The sequence below is a fragment of the Choristoneura fumiferana genome, chromosome 9 (assembly GCF_025370935.1).
Source record: "Choristoneura fumiferana chromosome 9, NRCan_CFum_1, whole genome shotgun sequence".
NCBI classification, from domain to species: Eukaryota; Metazoa; Arthropoda; class Insecta; order Lepidoptera; family Tortricidae; genus Choristoneura; species Choristoneura fumiferana.
This window is the reverse complement of record NC_133480.1, coordinates 13362271-13386073: the sequence shown is the minus strand read 5'-3', so window position 1 is coordinate 13386073 and position 23803 is coordinate 13362271. Positions and strand designations below refer to the sequence as shown.

General features: G+C 35.5%; 2 protein-coding genes across 3 annotated transcripts in view; one reads left to right on the top strand and one right to left on the bottom strand.

Moving 5' to 3' along the window:
* Nucleotides 1-23803, top strand: part of LOC141431344 (putative gustatory receptor 28b) — a 124353-nt gene that overhangs the window by 24885 nt on the left and 75665 nt on the right. The window lies entirely within an intron of this gene.
* On the bottom strand, nucleotides 498-21576 carry LOC141431397 (tachykinin-like peptides receptor 86C). The gene is given in 9 exon segments (XM_074092566.1): nucleotides 498-515; nucleotides 1892-1975; nucleotides 1978-2041; nucleotides 8940-9017; nucleotides 16465-16599; nucleotides 21226-21293; nucleotides 21295-21354; nucleotides 21356-21441; nucleotides 21561-21576. Coding segments are annotated over 9 exon segments (609 nt in total).

Sequence of the window (23803 nt, the reverse complement as noted above, 5' to 3'; positions counted from 1 at the left end):
CCACATAAACTTTCATCCCCTATTTCATCCCCTCACAGGTCGAATTTTCTAAAAAGCTCAAACAAATATAGACTTATTTCTTATCAAGTGCCTAAATGCCAAGTTTCATAGTTTTATCTTTGACAGCGACGAACTTCCACCATATAAACTTTCATCCCCTATTTCAACCCCTTAAAGCCTCTTTTTCGCGATAAAAGATAGCCTATGTTCTTTCCCAAAGTCTATTCTATCTCTGTACCAAATTTCATCAAAATCGGTTCAGCGGTTTAGGCGTGAAAGCGTAACAGACAGACAGACAGACAGACAGACAGACAGACAGACAGAGTTACTTTCGCATTTATAATATTAGTATGGATTAATTTAAATTGACAAATAAATTACGCAACCACCTATTATGGAGTTTAAAAAAATAATAAAACCTCTTTTAATTATGGGCTGAAAAGGTACATCAAATTATTAAAACCTAGGCACATGTAAAAAAATATGTGCAGTGCCCCCTAGCGTTTCCAATGATTCTGCAACAATGATAACGGGGTGTGCTCATGATTTATATTTTAAGCAATTGCCGATCTATAATTATGCTACGTGTGCAAATGGAGATATTATATACAGAATTACTGATTTATAACATTACTAACTTTTCATAAGTAGGTACATACCAAAGATACATTTTAATACTTCTGCGCATTAAAAAATAATCATTTGCCGAGGTCATGTTTGTCCGTAATGTACACACTCTTATTCATATGTTTATTTCCTACATTAGGTATTTATAAGCTTCAGTTATTAATTACATTGATAATTGTACCTAGTACCTACTTTTATACGCGACCACCCCAAAACTAAAACTAAGCTGCCAGCTCTTCAGTCCTCTGTGAGAGTTTGCTTAGTTTACATATTTTCCATTCTGTGACTTGAGGTTTGGGCTCATGATTGGGCCTGATTACATTGGTGTTAATATTGTTATATGTTTTTTTTCATATATGTTTTGTTATGAGAGGGAGGCAAACGAAAATGCGGGTCATTTGATGGAAAATGATGACCACTGGTTATAAATACTAACAACTCAAGGAGCGTCACTGGTCTGTCGCCGGCACCTTAGAGAAAGTACAAACCCTTTTCATGAAAGCCCCGATGTCATAATGAGGGCTATCGCGTATGAATTCGCCGCTAGAGGCGCTAGTGTAGCGAGAGATCTCCGAAATGTTAAATGTCACTGTTTTTGGGTGAGCTACGCTGCCTACGCTTATAATTAGAATATTTTTGTGAATATTTTGCAATACCTGAATGAATTATGGCAAATATGCGTTACGAGGCAAGAATGTCTGTGTTTTAAGACAGTTTTGTCTTTCTGAAACCTTTGTCCTTCCTTTTTTCCGAATAAAACGGGACTATGCAACACTGCGGCATGCTCGATATTTTTATGGTAACGATTTAAAGGTATTAAATAATGATTTAAATGTAGTTAATTTTTGTTTCACGTCCGTAATGACAAATTACCCACTATACTTCAGGCAAGACCTTTGTCTACAGTGGCCCCAATGAGCGCGATAAATGGTAGCCCTTATTGTCTGGAAACACAGCAAGTTGATTCCACAATAATTTAACTGTACGTGGTGGGAATATTACTTTACATCAAAATGGTACAGATCTGTCACTCACGAAGGAGCGCCCTTCCACAGCTTATCAATGTGCAATAGTAGAATAAACCTCGTACTTACACGTTGTCTTAGTGTGCGTGACTGACGGTAAGTATGGACAGCAAAAAATGCCACGTTCGGCCTACACACGCACACATAGATTTGTCGTACCTACGGATACGTTTACAACTACAATTATAAATGCGGAGAGGCGCTCCTTCGTTAGTGAACAGATCTGTATACATACTGACCTTTCGTTTAGCCCTAACGACTTGCATCTGGTGGTGGGTGCACTCGCCGATGGCGCGCCCGCGAAGAGTCGCGCCCATGCGCGCGCGTAGGCCCACACCATCACAGACATCGGGGCCACATACGTCACCGCCAGGAACACGAGGTTGTAGCTGTCAACAAAGCACTGTTTACAATGATTGAAACGGGCATCTGCTTGGACAAATCTCGACATGATTTGCTAATTTTCACTTTAAAAAAAAATAATAACATACTAACTACCTTAGAACAGTTGAAAACCCCTGACGTTGTCATTTTCAGTGTCAAAACGGTTCAATATTTCCATAACGGATAAACCAATTTTTCTTAAACATAGCGCAAGAAAACTCCCTTGCCGTTTGAGAGCTACAATACCACAGGCACGCAGACAGACATTTAACGTCAAATGTATAAAAACCCTGGTTTGCGTCGAGGGTTAAAAATCACACAATAATAACAAAGAACAAAAACAATGTTATGAAATTACTGTTATCGTGTATACCACGTTATGCCTATCCAATTTATTAAAAGTGTAAACAAACCGATTTCATCAAAATTCTTGTATAAACACCCACTGGATCGAATCAATAACACATTTATCTATAATTCGTGTCTTTTAACTAGATAGACAATCACTTTTTTTACCGAAATTAACTTGATTTTAATATTTATTTTTCATTTGAAAAATCTTCGTCAAAATCTAACGTTATTTTTTGATTGAAACATGTGTATAATCTGTAATAGAATGGACTAGCTTAGAGATGATGGAAAATTTGACATTTTAAAAATCGATTAATGCGCGGGTGAATAAGCGTTTTTTTATTTACTTTCCTTAAAATAAAAAAAATGTTACTGCTTTTATAATTGAATAAACAGTCTTTGGAATTAAATCAAGTATTGTAAATAAAAAATAAACAAAAATACGTTGATCTATTCAATTAATAAATATATCGATTTACAGAACAGATTCATTATTTTGCAATAGGTTTTAGGTTTTCACACCACTAAATGTCTATGGCCGGGTTAATGGCATCATTGTTTACGCTTTTCATAAATTGGATCGGAATACAATGTAGTCCTTATCATCATTATTAATTAGACGACGTTATACAGGGTGAAATTTTCACATACAAAATTAATTTTTAAAGTTCAGTTAATGCTTGAAAATATAATGCATTAAGTTTTTTTTTTAAATCAGTCTGATTAAATTTGTGACTTCCATACATTGAGTACGTTTTTTAATTTTAACAAAATGAACATCATAACTCCAGCATACTGCGCTTGAAACACTCATTATCATATTCAAAATGTCATCCTGTTTACAATTTGTCTGAAAATTAATCCGAAAAATTTCATCACGTTGTTGGGTTAGTTTGACGGAACCACGTTGTAAATGTTTTTCAGAATTTTAATTGTGGTTAACAACTGTTTGCTTACATTAATTGACGTTCAAAGTTTAGGTACCGCGTCAAAACCGTGATTAATTCTAAGATTTTTTTTACATTGTTCAGTTAAGCTATAATATTCTGGATATCATCTGCTAAAATGTCCCGCATTATTTTTTAAAAGCCTCATTTAAAAGAGCTGCCAAGGAGCTTAAATATTAGAAATGTCTTTCGATGTATTTGAACAGCTTGGTCATTCTCTTAAATATAGCAAATTTTAATCTCCACTGATTAAGTGCATCTGTGTTATATGTGTGCAACCACGTAGGTAGTTATGTTATACAATGGGGCTAAGTACTTAAAAGTAAATCAACAAGACATGATGTTTAAAAGATGAGGCAACGTTATACCAAATGCGAGGAAATATAAAAACAGTGGCATCCTAAAATGTAAGACTTCAAAGTGTATGTGACGTTTACTGTAGCATTAAATTTCGTGAGCAAACGTCGAGTGTTTTTGTTGGGGCTGCTACAGAACAGTATGTTCATTAGTTTATTGCCTTGTGTGTTCAACAACTAAAATTCGTAAGATAAATAAATATTCTGCCTTTCAGATATGCTAGCTAGAAGAACATTCATTAGCAAAATAAGTTAACGGTGATGAAGCGGATAGTTTTTCGATAAAAGCAAGTAAACAAAGGAAAAAACAACTTAAACCTATACTACAAACTATAAGACTTAATCATCTAAACTACAAACTAAGCTATACTACATTAGGTACAGTAAGCGTCAGAGAAAAGGATCCCCCCTTCGGTAATGACATCAAACCGTTCAATATTTTGTCATGTTACGTAGAGAGCGAGTTGGTCTAGTGGATAGTTAATTAGCCTCGACATGCTATGGTTCGCAGTTCAAACCCTGCACCTTGAAATCTTTTTTTTTTTAGATTTTATTTATCACTTGTCGTTGATTGTTATTATTATATAAGAGATCTTTGTTAAAGTAGGCCTGAGGTATTAAAAAAATGATAGGCATGTTGCAAACACAATATTTGTTTATTTATATAGATTTCTGGTTCAGTAGGTATAACAGTTTTCTATTTATGTTAAAATATGATTATTTACTTAGGTTTTGAGCCGAACTAAATTTACTAATAAAACACAATACCTGGGGGTGACGTTTCGCTTATACATCATATTTATAAAACATTTACATAGACTTAATATTAATTGTGCCTGTGATTACTGAGAAAGAACCAACATGCTGAACTATTATTAGTATAGCAATTTACATCTTTCTCTTTTATCACGGTTTCTGATAACCCTTTTGAAACAACATTAAAAACAATACCTATGTGAGGTCAGATGGTGCATCATTAACACATGAATACTCGTCAACAAGGGTAACTTGACTGATCATAACAAAGGTCTGATTAACTACGAAATAATAGTAATAGGAAATATTAACACTTGCTCTTTCGTTCCAATGCTGTTTTATTGGTAAGTAATAATCTTACTGTTAGTAACGGAGAGGATAGCCCTCACTATCTATTACTTCTTGAAGCCGAGTTTTCATGCTCGAAACCATATTGAAACACGTATCACTATTACGCAACAGTTCCATGTTTTGTTTACCTCATTATCCAAATTCTTTTTGGACCTTATCTCACTGGAGTCCCAATTCAATACCATCTGACCCCACAAGTTTTCTATTGGATTTAGGTCCGGACTTTTAGCCGGCCATTCAAATACTGTTATGTCTTTTTGGCTATTTAGCCAGTCTTTGACGATTTTGGACTTATGCACTGAAGAATTATCGTGAACCAGGTAAATTTGTCCTTCAGGATATGCCACACGCACTGACGGTAGCATTACGTCCTTCAACACTTCGAGGTATCGCTCACTGTTCATGCGGCCGCCTATTTCCACTAGCTCGCCTGGGCCCATTGAAGACATCCATCCCCAGTAACCTAAAACAGTCAACCTTTTAAAATCTGTTGCAACATGTGATCTAAGAAAACTTCAAAAGAATATTAAATACACGCCTTGCACGTGATTTAAATAAATGTGATAGTTACACAAAAATAGTAAAAGATTTTTATTACTTCTGTGGTTATTTACCTAGTGTTAAACGCCCGCTTGTTCTGAGATCTAATACGTTGTTGGGTTATACCTCTCCCCACTTCTTCTCCACAAAATTTTTCGCCCATCCTTATCTGACTTAAAGCACTTTTCGTCTGTAAATATAACTATTTCGTTTTCCCAGTCGAAATTTAAGTAACGAGTGGCAAAGTTACTCTGCTGGTTCGGTGATCGTCAGTAAGCTTAATTTTTCTGGCGGGTTTATAATTATGGATGTTCGCCGCGTGTAGATGTCGTCGAACTGTGCTAAGAGACACCCCAAAAGTTTCAGCACTTGAGCGTGTAGATTTGAAGGGTGCCACTGAGTGAACTTGCACTATATTACGGTGTCGTTCTGATTCATCGGTGTAAGCCACTGGGCGAGGACCTTGGCGATCACATTTCACATCACCCGTCGCTTGATACCTTTGTATCCATCTTCGAACTGTTTTTCTCTGTATAAAAGAAAACAATAACATTAGAAATACATGAAAAGTGCAATTTGTGAGATATATTTCAACAGTAAATATAATATTAAAAACTTACCGTTACACCCATATCTCGTGCTATTTTCTTTATAGGTTGTTTTTGTTCCCAGAGAACAACAATTTTAGCCTTCAAAACAGTTGTTAATCGAACCATAATAAAAGCTTTTCGTGAACTTAATAAATCGGATAATATTACGACGTGGAGATATTCACACAAGGAGATCGACACAAAACGTAACGATTTGTAAATTTCGTTATAAATATACCCTCAGTTAAGTAAATGAGGCTCATAAAGTATATTATCCTATATTCAACCTTAAGTCGCAGTTTAATACAGCAGTCTTTGATACTTCTCTGAAGTTACATTACGGTAGTGCAACAATCGGCATTAAACGCAATCTATCTATTCATATCTATACGCATTAGCTAGAACAGGATGCAAAGATTAAGTAAATATCTGCCACCCTCAAAGTCTGCTTCTTTGAAAGTCTCTTTTTACTATGCAAGAAGGTTGTGTTTGCTTTGGCGCTTGGTGCATTGCATTATCTACTAAATACTAATGGCACGCAACTAGCATCTATTAATTTTGCAGCTATCGTTAGGTATTCAAATGGCCTAGCGGCAAATCGAAGTATTCGACCTGTGCACTACCTGCAGTGAATCGAGTTCGATTCCGAGGATTTCGATAAGAGAAATTTGTGAAAAACGATATTTTTGAAAGTTGTTATTCACCGCTTGGAGAAGATTGACTGTGAGCTTCAATGTAACTTGCAATGCGAGTATTGAATATTATAAGAATTATAAGTTGTTGTCCGCTCGTGGAATAATAATAAAACAATTATTACCTACACAATTCGGATCGTATTCGGATATTATTACTAATGTTCTCTTGTCTCACTCACACCTGCGAAGATCGTATCAATTCGAATGTGGTTAAAAAAAATATTATCAATGATCAATGCCTTTTTAATTTTTTTTTACTTATTTAAATGATCAGGAAAATACTACAAAAAATAAATAAACCAAAAACATAAATAAAACAAAAAGTGGATTTGAACCCGAGATCTCCCTATGATGCACTTGTCTCAGAGATCGTGATAGTGAACCGCAGGGCCAGACAATTCTGTCACGTGTCACACAGGGGGGTTCCTTTTCTCTGACGCTTACTGTACACTAAAGTCATCCGCAACATGCTTCGTCATAAAAACTAACCTTAAAACCCTCCCTCTTGCATCGTACCCGGCTCAAACGTCCCCATAATACCAGCAGCGTTACCTCGCTGAATGGCAATTGAGACCTGCTGCACCAAGTACGAGCCTGAGCGAGGGTCAGAGCCCCTATCACGCAACCGACGGCCTAACTCCCTAAACAACTCGCGAGCCTCCAAACCCCAGGATCCAGCCGTCTCGACCGCAACCGGCACGAAATCATACGCTGATTCCAAAGCAGAGTATTTAGCGTGCTTCAATTTCGCGGCACTCTCCGCCGCAAACCCCGCACACGTCATGGTCTGTCCCAAATGGGATGCAGCAAACGTGCTGATGCAGGTTGCATCCCAAAGAAGACAACGCCTTCTTCGCCATGGAACCAGCGTCAGACCATCCGGTCTTTTACCATCCGTACGGCTCAATACTGGGGGTTCCAAAACGCACGGAACATTTACCGACACTATGGCCCGCCGAACAATCTCATTGATTGAATAATGCCTCGGAAAACACCCAGCACACATCCACAGGCGGCACAAAATTCATTAAGAATTTTTCTGCAAATTGTTAGGTAGATAAAATTGACTACACTCCCGTGTTAAATTTATTCATTTTTTAAGTGTAGTTTACGACGACGTTTATCATTAATACCTACTAGCTTTCGCTCGCGGCTTCGAACGCGTGGAATTCGGTTATCGCGCGCTGTTCCCTCAAGAACTGAGCATTTTTCCGGGATTCAAAATAGTCAAATACCGTATTATTATGTTCTATTTAATGTACGTTTGTTTGGGTTAGGTTAGTAGGTAAATTATATTTTACTAGCGACCTGGCCCGGCTTCACACGGGCAAAGTAAAAATAAGGAAAAGTGCGAGTCGGACTCTCGTACAAAGGGTTCCGTACCTATACATTAGACATTAGCATAAAACAGCAAAAAATAACACGTTTGCTGTATGGGAGCCCACCTTACATATTTATTTTATTCTAACTTAATTATTTATTTTTAAAGTACATTTACACAAATAAATATTCTGTCAATATTTCAAGCAACTACTGTTGCCGTTATTAATATCGAGCAAAAAAAGTCACGTTTGTTGCATGGAGCCCCCCTTAAACATTTCGATTCATGAGATACTGCCTAGTGACAGACAGACAGACGGACAGTGGAGTCTTAGTAATAGGGTCCCATTTTAATTACCCCTTTGGGCACAGAACTCTAAAAAGGTCTCTAATCAAGGGCATTTTTCAGCTCAACTTCTAAAAAACTACACCCGACACGCACGAAGCCGCGGCGCGTCAACGTAGAGTCATCATCATCATCATCCCAGCCTATATACGTCCCACTGCTGGCACAGGCCTCCTCTCAGAACAAGAGGGCTTCAACGTAGAGTAAATGCATTTTTGGTTAGATTGATATTTTTAATCTCGTAATAGTAATATATTTTGAATGGAATGTCCGATTTGAATAATTCAAAAAGTAATCTACAGGTATTGAAACCGTCTTGAATATAAAATTATTTTTTTGGATAAGGATTAATACAAAGGTATGGATAACATGGTATATTTAAAAAATCGGTTAAGTACTAGTTTTTGAGTTAATTCGTAACAAAAATCCAAAAATCCAAAGCTGTCCTCTTTCTAATATTGGTATAGATAAAACAAATAGCTGCTGTTGCCCTACACTCCGTCCGCATAGAAATATATTAAGCCCCTGCTAAACAATGACCATCGAATTCTTATTTTACTTAGGTATATCCTTCTCTGGTCATAATAGTTTCTGCTATGCTAATCCGTCTCATAAAATCATTAGTTGTTTTATTAGTGCACAAAAACTTACCAATAGTCAGCCCTAGACGTAGGGTAGCTGCCGTCGGGCCATTTTATGAAGCATATTTCTCTCTCGCCATTAATGTACCTTTAGAAACAAAATACGTCATTAAAATATAATATCTACAGAAAGAAAATTAACACAGATCCATTACAGAGAGTGAACTCGTAAAAAGTATTATTTTACAAATAACACCGGCTTTTATAAAAACCAATGCGTCAAATCGCAGCTTAAATGATGACTTTAGGGTTGTACGAGTACGTTGTTTCGCAGTCAACATTTTTATAGAATTTCGTTTTACAGATATTTTTTCGTATATTATTGTTTCATAGAATAATCAATACATGGAAATATGGAACACTTACTTTGAAGAAATTTGTATCATTGATTTTTGTTACAAATAAAGTTCATTATTTAGGTATTCATTCCATAGAATAACAAATCAAATATTCTTTATTCTTATATTATTTAGTTGATATAAAACTTATTAGAAAGAAAAACATTTCATGTGGTGGTAGTTTCTAAACCTTTTAATTCATACCTGCGACAAAATGCCTACCCTCCTATAACGGTAGCGATTCACTTTCTGGTGTGTTCACAGTTCTTACCTAACCTAACCTTCTTTTCTGGTTGCGATTCGCTTAGTGGTGATTTCACAGTTCTAACCTAACCTAACCTACTTTTCTGGTAGCGATTCGCTTTTTGGTGGGATCACAGCTCTAATCTAACCACAATCTAACCTAATGTAATCTATATAAAATGACTACATTAAAATGTGTTAATATTTATTAAATTATCAACATAACGTATATTTTTACATTTTCGTCGAAACAAAATAAATAGTGAATAGAAATAAACCGAAAACAAAATTCTTTAAAAAATGTTTCATTCAAGTAAATAGTAATTGAAACAATAATATTCGAAGTAAAAATACAAGGACTAAATATTATATGAAACATTTTCTGCGAAAAGAAATTCTGTGAAATTTCTGTCTGTGAAAGAAAGGAACACCTGATTTTAGCGACCTCTTAAGGTAGTATAGGTAAAATAGAAAAGGTCTCTTTTAACACCGTACCTACCAGCATTCGGTATCGACTTGTCGAGGTATTAAAGCTATATTATTCTCCAATGTAATTTTTGTGATAAGTATATTAGGTTTCCATTTAATTTCCCAATTTCAGATTCATATAATTGCTTCGATCGGGATTTTGGTAAGTATAAAGTTATATCACAAAGCTACGACGTCTCATGATACTACAGGCGAAGAACTTTGTACAGAAATACACCCATAAGTAGTTATTTTCAATTACTATTTATCGCAATATAAATTTAAAATTTGCAGGCGAACAATATAAATTATTTTCTGCTAAGTTTGGCTTGATGTGTTATATTTCTTAATCTTGATTGTGTAACGTTTGTTTGCAGTACCAAAATAAGTTTTGTCTATCTAAATTTGATATTTTGACCCTATTTCACACTTAAATATTACCATAAAACTCAATAAAATACTAACAATTTTGTATTAGACACTGACATTCCTCACCTTGATTCACAGTCTAGCTACTTAGAAAATAGCCACTTACCTGTGACATTGACTCGTTTCGCTACTCTACAGTAGAAATACTCTACTGGGAATTTTAAGCCTACCCGGTTTTATTTAACTCTTTACGAATTTTAGAAATGTAACAAAGAATTCTCGTTATCCATTTAACTTTCAGATTTTAATGGCAGAAGTTGAGTCAGCTATGAACGTATTTTAAACTTTTTAATTACAGCTACTGAGTTTTATGTAATTGATAATTCCATGTTCTGTCATGAATTTAAAAATAAAAGTCGCTATCTAACCTACTACGTCAGAGCAGGGTAAACAAATGGTATCTAACCCTTTCGAACCCAGCTGATACGATTGTACGGGTTACTTTACATTTGAATTTGACATGGATTGTACATAAGGTCCACTGTCATAATTCTTACATTTGAATTTTGAACTTGACATGGAATGTACATAAAGTCCATTGTCGTAACTCTTTTCATACTCGGCTGGGTTCGAAAGGACTAAAATGTTTCGTGTTGATTTGCAAAGGCACAAATCATATCATTACGTTTTTCTTTTATCTTAAAATTTCTTACCAAGTTTGTCTGAAGGAAAAATGAAGGGAAATCTCCAACTACTGCCATTACGTGACGCGAATATAAGTGTATGTTTTGAGTAGCTATGTTGTTTAGAGGTAGCGTTGTTTTTTTTGCCTTTAGTTCTAACAGTCTCAGCCCTTTGTAGCTAGTTGGTTGGTGAAAATGGTTCAAAGAGAAATAAAAATAAAAATGCAAATTAGTAGTGGAAAGTTTTGTAAAATTTAAGAGTAAAAGTATAGAACGTGCATTTTGGTACTCTTAATGGGTTAAATTGTATTATTTTCTAAACTGGAAAACTTCAACAAAGGTAGGAGATCTTTAGTGCTGGGAATGTAGGCGGGGATGATGACGTACTTAACCTACAGTAGTGTAGGTACTTCAGGCCCAATACCTTGTTGGGTTACTTGAATTACTGATTTACATGTAAATAAACTTCAGACATCCTTTTACCCGCAATGTAGCCCCACAAACAACACAATGTGTTCCCACAAAAAATGGTAAACAGCAATTCACGAGTACCTTAGAAATGCCCATTCATTTAAAATGTAAACTTTTAATGAGCGCTCACAACGCGAACTTCAGAGTTTAGTACTTACACTTTTTAACATCTAAAAACACTCTCATTTCATTCGGACAAAGGATTTTTTTGGTGTAGGAGTAGGTATGTTTTTTGAACGCCGAAGACCCAACTAAATGAAAGGCAGGTGATGATTTTTCTTTCTGTTTTGTCTCATACATCATAATGTGTGCAATAAGTGACTTAAAATTAAATTAAATTATACTTAACTTATCACTTACGTTCAATACTCGTAAATATTTTGCTATAGGTACGCGTTGTACAATAATTTTAATTAACATTGTGTATGTATTGTTAAGCGACTGCAAAGGCGAAAGTGCGTAAGTCTGTCTGTTTTGTTCGTTACCTCTACACGTCTAAACAGCTGAACCGATTAATATAAATTTTAAAGTATTCAAAGCGTGTATCTAAATTAAAATCAAAATGAAAATAAATATCTTGATACTAATTTTATTACTACTACTAGTTTATTACGACTAGGCAAGTACCAGTAAGGTCCTTACTAAGAACTAATCGTATCCTTAGACCTTGAAAAGGCACGTTAATATTACAGAGGCAATGGAACGGAAGCAAAGTTATTTAATCATTTTAAGCAGCTAGTTCTTAGTAGGTATAAGATTTTGCTTGATAACGATAACGTTATTAGCTTGGATAGCATTTTCATCAGTTACAAAATAATTTTTGCTGAAAAATTCACTTTTTCACGTGATTTTTTACTGACAACATTAATAGTATCGTAATAATGTATACAACGTGTTTTTTATTTCCGTTAACTTTATGCACCATTCAGCAGGTCAAATGAAGTTTTCCACGTCATTAGTTAAGCAATTGAGATAATTAATAATTCGCAGTAAAACAGAGTCAAGTGTTTCAATTTATGATGTTTTTTTTCCGTGTCCGTCTGTTTTTTTTAAAGTGGTTTTCATTTACACATATATCTACCTAGCAAAAGAAGGTTAATAGGGGAAGGTAGTACAGTATCGGACGGTGTATAACATCGGACAATGTCGATAACTTCTCTATTTCACGTCTAAGCGCCAATCTATGAACACACAAGCAAAATATAACTATTCTAGACACGATGAACCAGTCCGTGGCAAGCTGCCGACACCCCTGAGGGCACCGCATCGATTTATGTGATCAATTTCAACGTAAGGAATATTTTTTTGCTTTGTTTACTATCTGCACAATTTAAGTTATTACAAACAGCACACGTTACAAGTGTATCATAAGTTTATTACAGATTGAATTGAAGATACTATAACAAATGAAAAATGGCGTGTTATTTTTTAATTTATTTTTTTATAATGATAGTCGTGTTGTATTGTATCGGACAGGAAAGTTTCGTATAGTATGGGACACGTCCCTGTGTCCATTACTACACGTAAGTTAATAATAAATAATAATAGAATTGGCGAAAAATAAATAAAATAGTACCTAACACTTTAGGTAATAGGAGCCACCTAACGAAGGAAAATCAGGGGAATAAACTCGTGTATAAGCGAATTTTGGCATAGTTGTACGGAATGACGTTTTAAACCACATAGTTAAAGTACTGATTAGTGGGGTGGAGGTAACGGGTGGGGTGTGGGATTTACGAGTGACATAGAAAATTTGACGAATTGTCGTAAATTTTTTGACAATTGTCTTTTTTTAAATAAATGGCTTTTGTCTTTTATAAAACGCGAAATTGCCAATAGACAATGACAAACTTGTCGAATCGTATAGGTACGTATGCAGGTAGTTTAAATTACATGACAATACAATATTGGATTGTGTACCTAAACATTTTCTTTCTTCCTTAATATCGATAAATAATAAATAATAATAGTAAAATAATAAGATGTCCGTTACTAAAAACAAACTGTCCGATACTTACATTATATAATGTTACTTTCTTCTTAAATGTTAGGTAATAACTCCCTTGATGAACATATTTCCGAGGTATTTATTGAAAGTATTCACCTATTCTCACGCTTATTATATATATATATATATATATATTGGCCTTTTAAGTATACTGTCCGATACTATCGCAAGATGTCCGATAGTATACAAAAAAATTATAAAATAATAATTGATACTTACAAATCGGTTATCGAAAAAGATATTATACATTTTATCAAAACGGTATAACGAATGAACTTCAATGTGCACAATTATTATTTAAAATTATTTTAAAGTCTCCAATTTCAAAACTTATTTGTGAAAACTAAAATGAGTCCGATTCTATACTACCTTCGCCTAAGTGATTTTTTGACCCTCTTATGTGTTAGGTCAATGCTATTCGTCAAATTTGTAGATTTTATAATTTGACCTTAAAAAATACTATGAAGTTGCAATAAATCTGGAAAAAAATATACCTATTTATCAATATTAATAACTATATTTTATTAATTGTATTATCATTTTATTAATTAAATTAAACTTAAATAAATAAGCTTGCGTTAAAATGGCTTAAACAAAATCGTAACTAAACAAAATTTGTAACCTCTCAAAAATGACACTTTAATATAGCGAACTGACATAAATTTCGTTTAGTGACGGTTTTGTTCTCAAGTAGCGTTTTAATCATCAGATTAACAGGAAATTCGTGACGTATGCAAAGTTAATTTTAATAAAGAAGTTAATTTTCGGTAGTATCAAAACCCAACCCGTATATAAGTTGGCGCTTGACTAAAGACTTGACTTGACTCAATCGCGAGTTCCCGTTAATAGGAACATAAATTGGCTAGGACCGAACGCTTTGTTTTTACTTATTTCCGAGAACTATTTTCCCGGAGCTCATGCGAGAATTCTACCGTAATCCCATAGGAATCTTGTATTTGTATTGAGTATAATGTGGCTTAATGTATTTACCAACGGTAATAAACTACACTTTATAAGCTTTCGTCGCTACTACCTAAATATTTTACAAGTTTTTAATTAACTAACAGTGTTAGTTAGTATGTTTTTGTTTGTTGTAAGTTGTAAGTCAGCTTGCAATGTTCGTTAACGTCCAATCTTGCAATACCAATTCCACCCACTTCTACTGGTCGGATATTTTTTTCTGGTACAATCACTAGCACCAATGTCTGACATAAAAAAGTGTGCATAAATATCTGATACGTCTCTATTTCTGGGGCCGGTAGCACGATATTTTTACATGCAATATACAATATATTGTTTCAATGACAATAAAAATACACTCATCAAAAATGACTGTCTGTGAAAAAGCTTGTTTTATTATTATTTTTTAAATATTTGTTGTATTTACCTAACCGGGATACAAAACAATAAAAGCATGATTCCATTTACTAAGTGTTTGCTTGGATGCGAAGTAAGGTAGCAATTTGAATAAATACAAACTGTACTAATTGCCACACAGTAGTTTTATTTCAATGTGTTTTTATTTGCTATTCGGCCGTACACAATTATTTTTATTTACAAATCGTAATCCACGAACAGTTAAAGTGTTCTCTACACACCTCTTAAATAGGAAGGTCGCGGTGTGACCAAAAACCCTTACTAATGAGTTTACAGAACTTATATGACATTGCGTAAATAAAATAAATTCACAGTGCTTTTGTACGACGGGTACCTAATATATGAGAGACGGTGTACACACACGTACTCGTATGTTTCTCTTAATGAGAAAATGGCAGCAAGGACTGCGTTGGAATTAGGCTGCAAAGTAGCTTATTTTATTATAATTTATACTACTTCCAAAGCAGTAACATTAACTTTAATATTTACTTACTTACTAATATTATAAATGGGAAAGTAACTGTGTCTCAGTTCCATCCTAGTACATGAATAAGTTTGTTCAACTGTACTAAGCCATCATATTCATTAACGTTATGCTCCTTCCGGGATTGAAACCTAGGACCCAGCTTACAGTCAGGGAACAAATAACTACACTATCCAGTTATCAATAGGATGCCATATAATTTTCATTTATCATTTAACCCATTTGTAGATTAAAATACTGAATTGTGAGTACTTTCCAATTTATTTCCAACAAATTAAACAAACGTGCTTTTCCTGCAACAGCCATAAAAATCTTTATGGCATGAGTGTAGGAGAGAATACGAGTTACTTTTGAATAAGTAACGAACCGAGATTGCGAAATTGGTGAAAAATAACCAAAGCAAAAGGTACTGGATCAAAATTAACGGAAGTCACCCAGACACGTAGGTATTAAATCTACGATCAGGACACGTGTCAAGGACGCTGCTTTTTGTCTAATGGTAACGAGAATTTTGTGTTCCTTGGGATTTTTAATTACATTACATGACCGAAGCTTTTGACTTTTAAGTGTCTACATTTTTTCAGCTGGTTTTAGGATTCAACAAGTACCTAACTATACAATACATGGTCATGTAATGACGCTCAGTAAAATCTGGCTGACAAGGCGCGTGAAATTAAAATTAAACAAAGCTAACTATAGTCTACAAACTCGTACCTACGTATTCATGTAGGTACCTATGCTATAAAAACACTTCACTTTTGCAAAAGTGAGATCTTTAATTGCACTGCATCGTGATTATTGACCCTGGATAATGACGGTAGAGGTCTAAGGATCGAATCCTAGTATGGCCAGACAGCTCTGTGATTGTTTACAGACACCTGAGCTTGGCAATTCTTCGGTCTATGTTGGTTACTTTGGTTTGCCTGCGGATCTCCTCTCGCAAATGAACCCCCAACATAATTAGCTCTCTCCACTGTGTTTTAAGTGCCTCTTAAAAAGGCCCATAGTGAGAGACCACTGCAGAGTTGTCGTTATCACTGGAAATACACAATAGTTAGTTTTAGTTAGCTAATTATTATGAATTGAAAACTTACTGTTTCTTATAAGTATCAGAGTAGAGTAGACTGGGCAGAGCAAGCAACGCGCTCGCGCACCAGACCGTGAGAAGCGCCGCACGCGCCACTTTCCGGCTCAGTCTGTGTTGCAGAGGTTTCACTATGGCCACGTATCTGTACAAATATAATACATATATGTATTATAAGATCACAAAAAAATGGTTACCTATATGACAAAAAAGTGTGAAACCCTCATACGGAAAAAAATATAATAAAACATGTTAAGTAAACTGAAGCATTACCGATCAAAACACTTTCAACAAGTTTTCAATTAAGTCAGAAGTATTAGGTATCAAAACATTGTGATTATCATAACAGCATATTTATGAAAATGTCGACTCTATGTCGCAAATGAAGCAATTTACTCAGAGTATCACACTAACATGTTTCGTCTACATTACAGTGGCCGTGGTCACGAGTAGACTGAAGTCACTCTCTGATAAAACTCGATTGTAGCAGATATGAGTGAAAATCACGAAAGATTTAAACGTATTCAGAGTATTTCGAAAATCGGAATAATAAAGTCACTCAACATAATAAAAACAATTTATCCAAAATATTAGAGATTTTGTTTAAAAATTGCGTGAAACCTCGACCATTTTGAATTACAGGCCAAATATTACATATTAATTAAAATTATGCCTTAACTTAGTTCACAATAGCTTTTACGTTTGCAAATGTCGAACATTCTATATTTTCAATATTGTAAGTGTCAACGTTTTTATGTGGCCATTGAAAGTGAAGATTTGGGGCTTAGGTATATCAAAGTTTGTGAATTCGTAAGTACTTTTTGGAGCGTCTTCTAACTTCAACTTTTCCAATATGAGTTGCTTGACTTTCTCGAGCCGTAGTCATTAACAATATTATAAACCATTAACTACCTACGTCCTGTTTTAGAAACACAACCACCTTTGTGCGGTCTAGCAGACCTAAAAAAGTATTAAAATAAATACCATTTTAGCAGTCTATGCTATTTCTTAACAAAATAAAAATTACAAAATAAATCAAAAGATTTTTTATAAACTTAACGCATTTCAGTAGTTCTCCTATTCTTACTATAAAATTACTTACCATAAGGGGATACGACTCCTCAAAGCAGAAGTACAGTAACAGTATAACATTAGATTAATACTAAAGTCTCATCAAATTGAATGATCAACCAAGCTATTCAATTGATTTAATTTTACAGAAACATTTTATTTTTATAAAATTGCTAACCCTCAAAACTACCATTTTTGTCGACAGATGATACATAATTCGTTTAAACATTCGAGACAAATTGCTCTCTTGCATTCAAGAACGACACTTTTTGTAACCACATTTTGTGACTGTGTCACTAAAAAGCATGTTTACTAAAAAATAAACATGAATTATACTTAAAATGTTAGCAAATAAAACAAACACAACCACCTACGTTCGGTCTGGGAGACCACGTAGAATATTACGCAGCCACCTACCTAAGGTCTTGGAGACCGCTGTCACCGGTATTATGGTCACTAAATTCAAAGAAATAAACTTCCAATGACATGTTTGGACTCCAAACATGTCAACTACATGGCAGCCATTGATTGGCCCCCAAGAAAAGGTACAAAGTCATTCGAAGTTTGTTTGTATGCCGCGATTGCATCGAATTAGTATCATTTTTAAACCTGCTAAGGTCTGAGATACCGCACGTACGCGGTTAAGGGTAAATTACCTTTCGTTATTAGTCATCCAGGAACTAACTAGTCTATCGATAGTATCGAGATTACTATCCTGACCTTGAAAATTATTCATACTATCGTTAGTCCTATCAAAACTATCGACGCTTGACGAGACTATCGATACTATCGATAACCGTTGGGGGAGATAAGTCCTCGAGTGGCGACCACGAACCGGAAGACGAAGCGTTAGCTGGCCTTCCACCAGGTGAACTGACGACATCGTGAGAGTTGCGGGAAACCGGTGGATGCAAGGGGCGAGTTGTCGTTCATTGTGGCGTTCTAAGGGGGAGGCCTTTGTCCAGCAGTGGACGTCTTCCGGCTGATGATGACTATCGATAGTATTGCAGCATATCGATATTTTCGGTAGAACTATTGCGCTATCGACTGGTTTCTCAATTATCGACAGCGAAACTATCGCTATTGCAACAACACTGGAATTAACTTTCGTTAGCTTCATTCTTCTACTATCAGACGGTTGCAACTTAAACATAGATAGGTACCAACAATGTAACTAAAATCTGCCTATCAAAGTGCAATACACTGTGACTTTTAAGACCGTCTAAGTACATATTTTATTCGCAATAACATTAACACGTTAACTGCGGCAATGATTTTGGTGGACTTTCTGCTGGTGCGTTACGGGAAATATTTAGTCTTATCAAAGTTTACCGTGGTGCGTTGTGGCTAGTATTTTCCCATTCATATTGTGTACTTTGAATGGCTGTAACTTTATGAAAAATCCCTTTACAGAATTATTTTTTGGTACGAGTTAGATTATATAGTCTCTTTTTACAAGCTGCTGTCGTACTTAACTCGGAGCTATAATTTGAGTGAGTGAAGTGAAAAAGGTAAAGCCTTTGCTCAACAGTGGATCACAAATCAAACCCCGAAAAAGAACAGTCGAAATCAACAGAAATCTGAAGAAAATGTTGATACGTATGCTGATACCATACCCAAACACGGAGCCGAAGCCGTGGAGGCCTAGTGGTTTGACCTATCGCCTCTCAAGCAGAGGGTCGTGGGTTCGAACCCCGGCTCGCACCTCTGAGTTTTTCGAAATTCATGTGCGGAATTACATTTGAAATTTACCACGAGCTTTGCGGTGAAGGAAAACATCGTGAGGAAACCTGCACAAACCTGTGAAGCGATTCAATGGTGCGTGCGAAGTTCCCACTGCACTGGGCCCGCGTGGGAACTATGGCCCAAGCCCTCTTGTTCTGAGAGGAGTCCTGTACCCAGCAGTGGGACGTATATAGGCTGGGATGATAATAATTTAGAAAACATGACCATTTTACGAAAACTTCAATTTACGGATAATTGTTTCCCGTACCGCACTGAAAGAGACATAATATGTTAAGTATACATGTGGCAGTGTTGTATTAAAATAAACTTCGATAGTCAATAAATATTTAATAAAACAGACAATAACGAAACAATATTCTTCTATTTCAGCAAAAATAAAAATAAAAAGTTTACCTTAAACTTATAAGAATGTCTATGTCCAGCAATGTCTTTCGGCTAAAATAATGATTGAAAATACAAACTGAATATAGATGCACAGAAAAACCAGAAAAATAAGACCAGCACCGAGAATCGAACCCAGGTCCTCGGCATTCCGTGCCACGTGCTATACCACTACACCACTGCTGTATCATACGACGTTTTTCAATACATTTGTGAGAAAATAGGTAATTAATAACACAAGATCTGATAGTAGATGCGCTTAGCCACTTTTCTTCTGCCATACGAGATACGTGACCGCGCCACTGAAGATGTCGACGCGTGGAATATGTTTCAATGCCACCTACATTGGCTCGCCGCAAAACTTTGGTATTACGCACTCGGTCGGACCATCTGCTTATAACTAGTAGAGTTGCCCAGATACCGTACTTACTTGGCAAAGAGGTATATAAGTTGATTCATCGAATCCGGTGCAGCAAAATGTTTCTTTCTGTTAGTAAAACAGGCCCCTTGAGATGTCATATTTGTAAAAAAGTTCAAATCCCAAAAATGACGATTACTGCAAGTACAATTAGCAGGGCAGAAATGCAACATCGATGGAAACTCACTAGACACGTCAGTTCCAATATACGAGTGTATTTTTTTTGTATTGTTGTTATGATAGGTACTGTTCATAGTCGCCAAGCAGATGTATTACGAATATAGGTAATTTTGTATCGCACTGGGTACATGTCGACGAAATCCAATTTACTTTTCTTTCAATTGGAAGACTTTCTAGTGGCTATTCCTTTCCGTCGCCTCCTAATGCCCTTATCATCCTTTCTTTGCCTCAATTTAATCTGTTGAGAAAATAAATGTTCTCTCCGTAGGTACTAAATTATAGGTTTTATAGACCTTTTTGCGTCTATTGTTTAGCTAACGTTTAACGTTCAAAGAAAACTATTATTACTTTAGTATGTTGAGTGCGGTACGGGTACTATTTTCCCGTATTCAACTTTAGCTGGGCGCGGCGGTGAAAAGTGTGTCATCCCGTAAAACCGAAATTGAAAATACAAACTGAACTTGAAACTTGAACTTGATTAAAACTGACTTTTTCTGGTTTTATCTGTGCATCTATATTTCAGTTTGTATTTTCAATTTAGGTTTTACGGGATGACCGTAAAAGTAAAAATTTGGAATTGAAATAAAAAAATACAAAAAGATTCCAACAAAAACAAAACCAATCTTAATTTGATTGCTTTGTAACGACATCTCTTGTCCGGGTGAGCGGTTGGTTCCAATGGAGTGCCGAAAGTTTCTCGATGAGGGCTACGGATGTCGCTAGCGTCACTGCTTAAGTGGCTAAATAAGAAACAAACAAGCTGAGATTTGAGGTGCATAGGGGAAATTCGTGTTTGTACCGTTGACCAGCAGTGGTGTAGCGGTATAGCACGCGGTACGGAATACCGAGGACCTGGGTTCGATTCCCAGTGCTGGTTTTATTTTTCTGATTTTAACTGTGCATCTATATTTCAGTTTGTATTTTCAATTTAAGTTTTTAACGTCAACGAGTTTCATAGTGGGAAGCTAAACTTACCTGTCTACAGTGATGGCAACTAGAGTGAATACTCCAGCTGACACAGTGAGGTTTGCAGTGAAGTTGCTGGGCTGTACAGGTTATAGCACCAAACGGCCAGTGGGCGGTTACCAGGAACACGAAATTTGGGTGCCCCATTCAAAGTAGCCATTAGAAGGTCAGCAATGGCCAAGTTGACGAGGAAGCAGTTCGTTACTGTCCTCATCCGTCGGTGAGCTGTGGGAAAAAGCATTAGCTGTAGACGAAGCAATCAATGGGCAAATAAACGCTTGAGAGAAATTTAGAATTGCTTTTTACGCTCACAAATCTAATTCTCCGTCTCGAAGAGAACGTACTCGTATGAAGATGCATTCGGAACTCGAATTGAATGCAGTACAATTATGTTTTAGATTGGTTACCCAAATTATTTGTGACTGAATTGTATTTTGAAAACATAAACTGTCATTAATCCTACCACGTACATACCTACGCGACCCAATAAAACTCATCAATTTGTGCAGCTGCCTGAATCCCCTGTCACTTAAGCTTACAGTTAAAATATTCAATAGTCAACAATACCTTTGTAAACTTTCACAAATTTAAAATGGTTGAAATATTGGCAAATTGGTTATGAAAAAAATAATAAAGGTGATGTTTTAGAATGTCTTGCTTGATGATATAGCTCTTTCACTCAATCTTTCTACGATTTTAATAATTTATTATTAATCTTTATTTAAAAAGCCTTTAAGCTATAAAACAAAACATTTTACCCGGTTAACTTTGAATCTTTATTGACTATCGATAGGCATACAGTTGTGGTCATATAATTAAGAACGATTTTTTATAGAGAAGATTTTTTCAAAACTGACAAGTGTTACTAACTGCATGTATATTTTTGTACTTCTCTCGGTATCGTAAAACTTTTCCGTACTAGGGTAAATTCATTTATACATATAATTGGCTAAAAAATAAATAGATAAACTTTATACATTACATCTAAACCTAGTATTACTACTTACTGGCTGGTCATATAATTAAGAACGCTGAATAGTTTATTTTTTATTCAAATTTAAATAGAGAACGGACCGCCGCTTTGTGGTTTTAGGTTATTATTCGAATAATTTTGGCGCCATTTAGTGCCGTAATAGTCTTAAAGGCGATTGCTTCATATAAAACAATGGGGAAAAATAAAAGTTGTGATAAATCTACAGAAGAAGTAATACTAAAACTTCGCGACAAGAATATAGAATCGTATAAACACATAGCCGATCATCTGCAATGTTCAAAAAACTATGGTTGTTCCACGCCATAAAGCATTTTGCCACGTATCAAACTATTCAAATGTTCCGCGTGTACCTAGACAAAGAAAGTCATCTCGTCGAGATGATCAAAATATCGTTAGTTTGGTAAAACAAAATCCTTTTAAAGGGTCTAATGAGTTGAGAAAAGAATATTTTGGCAAAAACAACCCTTCACCAATCTCGGCACGCACTATTCTAAGGCGTTTGGTAGAAGAAAAAGTTGCACGGAAGGATAGCAAGGAAGGTGCCTATGTTGAAACAGTGTCATAGGCAAGCCCGGCTTGCATTTGCAAGAAGATATGAAAACTGGACAGTCAGACAGTGGAAAAACGTTATTTTTTCTGACGAGACAAAAATAAATAGGGTATGTTCTGATGGCAAACGATATGTAAGACGGCCTCCAAATAAAGCATTCGACCCAAAGTACACAAAAGTGACTTTAAAGCATGGCGGGGGAAATGTAAAAAATTTGGGGATGTTTTTCTGGACATGGTGTGGACCTGTTAGGCTGATAGAAGGAAACATGGATCAATTTCATACTGGAAGAAACAATGTTACCATATGCAGAAGGCGTGCTTCCGGTTATTTGGACATTCCAGCACGACAATGATCCCAAGCATACTGCACGTACCGTTAAGGAATTCCTCACATCGCAATCAGTTTCTGTCTTAGATTGGCCAGCCAACAGCCCCGATCTTAACCCATAGAGCATCTTTGGTGCGAAGTCAAGAAAAAGGTTTCAAATCGACAGTGTGGCAATTTAAGAGAACTGTATGACGTATTTCTTAGAAGAATGGAACTCTATCTCTCTCGCGAAATGTCAAAAATTGATAGATTCAATGCCTCGCCGGTGTGAGGCAGTAATAAAAAGCCGTGGACATGCTACTAACTATTAATTTTAGTTAAAATGTATTACATTGCTTTTTTTGTGTACAAACTTCACGTTAGTGTGATTTAGTTAATCTAAGTTTCAAATAAAAAAACTTTCGAACAGTTCAATAAATCGTTCTTAATTATTTGTCCAGCTTATTACTATTTCAATTTGTTACTAAAGAATAAAAACAAAATTTGTAAAAAAATGACAGCAATTTTATTCTTTATTCTTAATCCCGTTTGCTCTATTCAATGTGGCTGTTTCATAACGTAACTAGTTACTTCTAAGAAGGAACCACGACTACACATGACATGATTTAGTTAAAAATAATCTGGAACTTCAAATCGTTCTTAATTACATGACCACCACTGTATATACACCTAGATTATTTCAAAACTTACAGACATTGATCTAAATCGACATC